Source organism: Marmota marmota, unplaced genomic scaffold (genome assembly GCF_001458135.2).
Source record: "Marmota marmota marmota unplaced genomic scaffold, marMar, whole genome shotgun sequence".
Taxonomy (NCBI): domain Eukaryota; kingdom Metazoa; phylum Chordata; class Mammalia; order Rodentia; family Sciuridae; genus Marmota; species Marmota marmota.
The window spans coordinates 12,725,617-12,733,000 of NW_026000272.1; the positions used below are offsets into that span (position 1 = coordinate 12,725,617).

The window sequence follows — 7,384 nt, forward strand, 5'->3', positions numbered from 1 at the left end:
CCCCCTTTGGGCCGGCACTCGGGCTCCGGCTCGGGCTCTGGGCCTTGCCGCCCCTTCCATCCCAGGCGCTGCGGAGATACCGGAGCGCCAGCGATGAACCCCGAGAGCCGCGAGTGGCCTTCTTGTAGACGAGTACCACCCTCCCCACCCGGACCCCACCCCCACCGCTTTAGAAAAATGAATTGAACACAAAGTTTGCGGCCAGCGCTACGCTATGGCCTTCGGAGCTCACCATTGTTTGGGCTCGTATTGACCCCAGGTCCGGATTAGGCTGCGGCTGATTCCTGCTTTACAGCCGTGCCGGCCTAATGAGGCCGGGAGGCGATGGGGCGCGAAGCGTCCTCGGAGCCCAGGCGACCGCCGGCTTACGGCCGCCAAGGGCCCTGTAGGTGGAGGTCAAAGGGTCAGCGGGCAGAGACCTCGAGAGAATTGACCCTAGGAAATGAGGTCCCCTCCTCCCCGCCCGAGCCTCAACCAGGACTTGCAAGAATTGGGTGTGTGGACACGGATCCTGAACGTCCCAACTAGGGGCCTGAGGACTGTCGGACCACTGTCGCGACTTCCGAAATGTCTGGCCGCGTCCCGGGCCAAAGTCCGACGGGAGACCTGGGCTTGGAAGGGCAGAGGCTTGTCAGAGAAAACCAGCCTAGGTGTCAGGAGAACCAGAGCACACGTCCTTCAGTGTATGGGCACACTGATGGCGATTTTTTCAGAAACGTAATGTGTTAAGAGCCCCCTTAGACTTTCTCTGGTTTGTTTTCGGGAGATTGTCTTAGAAACCGGGAAGAGGGAGCCGGAGGCGACAGAAGCAAAGAGAAATCAGGCGGGGAGAAGGGGGGAGGGGCGAGAAAGTCCAGAACACACCAACTTTCCAGGGAGCCTTTGTGAGCAGAAGTCTCCAACCTTCATCCTAGCTAAGACCGACTGCTCTGCTTAGCCTGGATCCTGATCTTTAACCTTCCCAACTGGATGAAGGCCAGACTTGTCTTGCGTGGAAACAGCTCTGCAAATAGCCATCTCCTCTTTCCCCACTAAACAGTGGGAATCACCCATTTTGAAAAAGATAATGGATTTTAACAAAGGTCCTACCAGGTGCAGGAAGGAAAAAAAGGAGTAGATTACTAAAAGCCTAGCCCCAGCTACTAGCTTTAGCATTTATTATTGGGGGAAGAGGGATTGTTGTGCTTGTTCTTTAAATTATTTCCTGAAAATTCAAGAATGTAAATGTGCATTCCCAGAATCAGACTATGAGAAGACTATCTGTATAAAGTTTTCTATAAAATTAATGTGTTCTTTGAAAAATGAGAAGGACGTACGACATACTTTTGAGAAATTTGCTGTGCCCAAATTAGAGGTAGTCATGTAGAAGAGCAAACTTTTATATTCTCTTAATATTGGTTACCCATCATTGCTATTTAATTGGCATTTTCCTCTTTTAGGACATTCACAATGCTTTCCTGTGAATTTTGTGGTGATTTCAAGCAACTAAGAAAAGAGGAAATTGTCTCCTAAGGAGATATTTAATATATTTAATTGGGGAAGGCAACTTTCTGAGTGAATCTTGCCCCAACCCATCTTCTTTTAAGGTTAAGTTAGGTTGGGGGTTGGGGGAGACTCATGGAGAAAATAGTAAACTGTGAAAGTTCATTGCATATGTTAGGAGAAAAGCACACATTTATATTTCACAATGGCACACATTTAAAGCTAGTCTTATGAATATACACTTTCCGAAAACTTGATGAGAAAACTTGATGAGCGTTTAAAATGGTCTCCAGTTTGAAGTGAAGGAAAAATCCTGAAATAGGAATCTGGTTCAGCACCTTCAATGTCAAGGTCAAGAATGGAATGTCTGGGTGGGGAGTGGTAGATTGACCTGGTTACCTGCTCATAAGTGGAGTCATCCCAATCTCTCTGTTCCTGACATTCACACAGCCTTGGATATAGGTGGAGTAAAGTGCAAAAGACCCCATTCTCCACTAACAAAAAATTGCCTCCAAAGTAATTTGCAATTAGAAACTGTCAATAATTGTCTGTTGACAAAGATCAGCAGATAACAAAACAGATTGCTTCAACTGTATCCAGGGAATCAGAGTTTCTTTTAATCATCAGAAATTCTCTAAGCATTTCAATTTTTGGTTGATTTATTTGAACATGAAAAAAAATATTGGGCACCAAATACAAAAATGTTATAACATAAATAAGATGTGCCAATACTTTATTTCTTCAAAAAGAACAATCAACAAAATTCTAGAATTGAAAATCATTATATATAATACCAAATTGACTGCCACCAAAAAACTCAGAGCATTGCCCCTTAAAGAGAAAGAGGTACTTAAGCCTATTCATTACATTTCTAAATACTTTACAATTCCTTATCTCCACCTTCTGTAATTCATGCAGAGATTGGGCTCTCAATAACAAACAGCACCCTAATAAAAAGGTCTCAACACTCTACCCACTCCAACCCGCCAAAATAGTAATCAATTTCTTTTCCACAGAACCATTGTAAAAAGAACTGCTTGTCCAAAGGAGTTGCTTCACTGAAGATTAAATGGATTGTTAACATTTTATCACAAAGCAAACAACCATTTTTCATTGTTATTGATTTTAATGGAAACAATGCTCTTAACATCTTTGCCTACAAATAATGAACTTTAAAAATAACATATTTTGCAAATGTTTTCTTTCCATAGTATCATTTTGGAACTGCTGCAGTTATTACACCGCTATATAAATGTTATGAAAAATTGTGATAATTATGAATTGAACTATATACAGCAAACAAATCAGCCTTTGCCTTCCAATATTTAAATGGACTATGGTTCTTTTAAGAAGCACTTTTACCATAAGTAAGCACTGCTCAACTGGTCTTGCTCATCACCACTGTTCCAGACATACACTATCTTTTGAAAATATATAGAGCTAGATAGATTTGATAGGCAGATTAGATAAATTCATAGATACAAACGCATATAGGTACATGGATGATCTCTAGATATAACAGACATGCATCCTGCCGCAATTTTCATTTTTATGTAAGGTAATAAAGAACTAAGGGACATAAAGCTAATTAGGTTACCTTATGTTTATATATGTAGGGCAGGGATGATTAAATCCAGCTTCTCAGTCTTTGAAGTACAAGATTGAGATGTCATGGCCACTAACTGAATTGATCAGTAATATTTGATTTGCATGCCGAAAATCCAGGACAAACACATTTAAACTCGAAGTTAAACAACCATCTGAGCTAGAGATAAAGAAAAGAGGGTCCTCCCAGATGGAAACTGACACTATAAGGAATCTATACTGCAATAGAAAAATAATTTAACAATTAAAAAAGGGATCTGAGTGAGTTATAAATACCAACAAACAAGATTCAATTTGCTCATTCTCCTCTTTGTAGAAGGAGGCTGTTACAAAACAAGAGAAAAGAGTCAGTGGTTCAAAAATTGTAAATTGTGTTCTTCTTTCAAAACAATAAATTTTTAATGCTAAAGCAGTTATAATCAAAAGCTGTACAGAATTTGTTAGAAAACATTTATCCATAAATATTGTTCAGTTCCCGGCACTTGCAGCAATAATTAAATTACAAACGATAAATATGGCATCAACGGATATGTATTTACAAAAAAAAAGTTATTACAAAAGGCAACTGTATACTAAACGTCACAATCTGTGTAGAGTAACATCATATCCTCAGCCTGAAAAAATACTGAACAGTTTCGACCCCATTAGACAAAGATACATTCACAAGTGTAATGCTTTGAAGAAAAAGTTCAAGACATAACAGGACTTTGGCATGGTTTAAGACTGTGAGAGTTTAAACAATCACCACTAAGGCGAAGAAGAAATTCCATCAGTTTTAACATCACCACCACCAAGCCTTCTATAACTCTATAACTTCCTCAAGAAACAGGACAAATGTTAAAATGAACTGAAGGAGTCTCAGAATGGGGTATGCAGAGAGCAAGAGGAAGGGGAGAAAAAAGCAGTGAAAAGATTTTGTAAAAAATCCTTCAAATGCCAAAATGTATTTTCTAATCCTGAGAAAAGGGCATGGCTACTTTGGGATTTTGCCCAAAACCTTCCTGGACAATTGCAATTAACAAGATGTAGCCCTATGTATGGCCTCTTGCTTTAAAACTCCATTTCCATCTGATTGGTCTCAGTTTTCTTTTTAAAATGCATTTTGGTTGTCCTCAGACGTACCATTCGTTAAAATTGGGAGGAAGTCCAGGGTTGTGGCTGGTGCTAGTTTGAACTGCAGAAGGGGTTTTAGTGGTATCTTTACTGTTTGCAGAAGCTATAGCGGGTGGAGTGGAAGATTCATAGCCTGAACTGGCAGCAGGGGAGGAATCTGACCCTTGAGATTCATGAACCTAAAATTAACATGTATATATTATAATGAATATAATTCCAACCGGCAATGTGCAAGCAAAAACAAGAGCAGAATTTGAGCACTGTAAGAGCAAGACCGCCCAGTGACCCACTTAAGAGAAACATTTTTTTTTTTTGCTGCTGTTGTTTTGTTTTTATTTTTATTTTCCATATTACCCATGTCTAGAAAACCCGGACATATTCGTCAAAAACGAGGTTCTATACTAAGGCATTATGGAAAAGGAATAAAGCACTCCATTTTAGTCCTGCCACTTAAAAAATGCTGACTCCGTGGATGGAGTAGGTGAGCAGTTACTCTGAGGGACCCCATAAAATAGTCACTCCCAGCCCAGGTTTCACCAAGCCGCTTCCGGCTTGGGAAAGCAGGTATAGAGAAGAGTGGCACAGGGACCCTGGACGCTGCCTGCCAAGTCTTTAGACAAATGTGTGGGAATCAGACCGCGCTCCTCGGCCCCATTGTTTTATCCAAAGCCGAAGAGCAAATGAACGACCCTCCCCCGGGTTCGGCGCGGCCACTCTCCATTCCCACCGCAGGCTGAGCCGGCAAGAGGCGGCCACTGCAGCCTCAAGCCCAGGCGAGCTCGGCTAGAGCTTCCCAGTAAACAACTGATAGTTCCTGCACTCTCTCCCCCTCCCAACTCTGCTCTCTCCTGCCCCCCCATCCCCAAAATGGGTTCAAGGTGTCACCGCTGCAGCAAATCGGATTTAACGTGGAGGACAGAGGGTTGGCAGCGCGGGCGCTTCCGTTCCGCGGCCCAGTGTCGGGCCGGGTGTTTACAAACCGCCGACCGCTAATAAAGAGGTAATTACCTTCATGTGTTTGCGCAGGGAGCTCGGGTGCGTGTAAGACTTGTCGCACACTTTGCAGATATAGGGCTTATCCGAGGTGTGCACATGCATGTGCTTCTTGCGGTCGCTGCTGTTGGCAAAGCGTCTGTCACAGCCTTCAAATTCACATTTGAAAGGTTTCTCACCTGCAAAATGTAATAATGCAAAAGAGAGAAAATAGTCAGGGCCGGGAGCTTCCCAGAGAGGAGCAGTGCGAGACTGAGAGCCCAGCAGTCTTCCTGGAGGGAATGCAAACTAGGGGAGACTGGGACATCATTTTTTCCCTGGAGAAAAAATGGAGAGTGTTGGTTGAGTCCGCTGGGCTGGGAAGGAACGGGGCGGGAGTGGGGCAGGGCCGGCCCAGAACCTGATCATCCCTTTGTTCTCGCAGGACAAGAAAGCTCCTGGCTCCTCAGAAGTTTCCCCCAACTTGTGGTTCCACTCCACCGGGCCATGTTCAGCCACCACCACGGCGATGTAACGGAGCCCGGCGGGACAATGGATCGGGGATGGGACAATCCCATTCAGTCGCTTCTTTGTACCTTTTAATTTGCCTCTTTCACATGTAGCGGTTTTGCCAAGTCCAGTATTAAAAACCCTGGGCAGTGGTACTTAGTGTTCGAAAACAGAAAAAATACATAAATCCAGGGGCTATAGACAGTTTTACAAGATGCTCTGAACAAGCCACGAAACTGTGGTGCCTTTTCTACTTTAGCTTTCCTCCCGGAGGACTGAACTGAACCAGGAACTCCAAATAAAAATAGTTTGACAAAAGTATCAGTCATTTAATTAGGAGATGTGCCAATCAAGTGTAAAAAAGAGCGGAAGTATCCGAAAGTTAGTTTTCATTAGCATTTCTATGGTTGCCTTCCTAGAATGTGTGCCGAGAGGCTAAATCGCTTGTAAGCAATACGCTCTCAACACATTCGGAGTCTCTTCATAGTAACCCAGAAAGGGATACAAAAAGAGGCGGCGCCAGTTTGTTCCAGGGCGCGAGAAGGTCCCAATTAGTTCCCGAGACTGCAGAGCAGTCGGCCCGAGAAGTTTGAACCGGGCAAAAGTGCCTCAGGTCGGGGTGGGCCGGGATGGAGGGGCACTGACAGCGCTTCACTCCGGAACGGCCTTGGCGGGGCGCCGCCCCTCTTCTTGGCGTTCACCCTTGCACCCTGCCTTCCAAGTCCGCTCGGTAGCCGGGTTCCCCTAGCGAACCCCTCACCCACCTGTCTTTCCCCTTACCTGTGTGGGTCCTCTTGTGGATCTTGAGGTTCTCAGAGCGGGCAAAAATCTTCCCGCATCCCGGGAAGGGGCACGGGAAGGGCTTCTCGCCCGTGTGTACTCGGATGTGGTTGACCAGTTTGTACTTCGCCTTGAAGGACTTGCCCTCGCGGGGGCACTCCTCCCAATAACAGACGTGGTTGTTCTGCTCCGGGCCCCCCACATGCTCCATGGTGACATGCGTCACCAGTTCATGCATGGTGCTGAAGGTCCGGTCGCAGCTCTTCTTGGGCCGGCTTAGTTGAGCTTCGTCGATCCACTTGCACGACAGCTCCTGCTTGATGGGCTGCCGCATATAACGGAAGAAGGCGCCCGGCCCATGGTGGGCCGCCACGTTCACTCCCATGTTCATGTTCATGGGGCTATAGTTGGGAAACTGCGCGCTGGCCGCATAAGGGTCCGTGCGCGGGCTGGCCACCGGGCGGTAAGGGTCAGGACGGCCAAACAGCTCTCCACGCAGCCCCAGGTGGACCTGGTTGTTGTCCACGTGCCCTGTGGGCGACGGGTGCCCAGCGCCCTGCTCATGCAGCCCGGGAAAGAGCAAGTAACCAGGGGGCTCAGGAATACCAGCTGGAGCGTGCAGGCTACTAGCGGAGCCAGCAAAGAGCCCGTGCTGCCCGCTTCCCGAGGCTGCCTCGCTGAGCCCAGAGCCGCGCTGGCGGAAAAGAAAGTCGCGAGTGGAGTTGAAGGCAGCGGACGCTGCGCCGCCGTAGCTGGGTACCTGGCTGGCATGATGATGGTGATGGTGGTGGTGATGGTGGCTCAGGGCGTTGGCGTAGCCCGAACCCTGCGGCGTGAAAGCCGAGCTCTGGCTGGAAGACAGATCGTGTGCCGCGGCCGGGCTGAGCTTGAAGGCAGCAGCGCCAGCAGCGGCGGCGGCAGC

General features: G+C 46.5%; 1 protein-coding gene across 1 annotated transcript in view; it reads right to left on the reverse strand.

Moving 5' to 3' along the window:
* Nucleotides 1–7,381, reverse strand: part of Zic3 (Zic family member 3) — an 11,017-nt gene extending 3,636 nt beyond the window's left edge. The window contains exons 1-2 of the mRNA XM_015498093.2: nucleotides 6,463–7,381; nucleotides 5,209–5,372 (exon numbers count right to left, since the gene is read on the reverse strand). Of these exons, the coding sequence (XP_015353579.1) occupies nucleotides 5,209–5,372; nucleotides 6,463–6,859 (561 nt within the window). The 5' untranslated portion in view covers nucleotides 6,860–7,381. The remainder of the gene's footprint in view (nucleotides 1–5,208; nucleotides 5,373–6,462) is intronic.
* Between the last annotated feature and the right edge of the window lie 3 nt (nucleotides 7,382–7,384).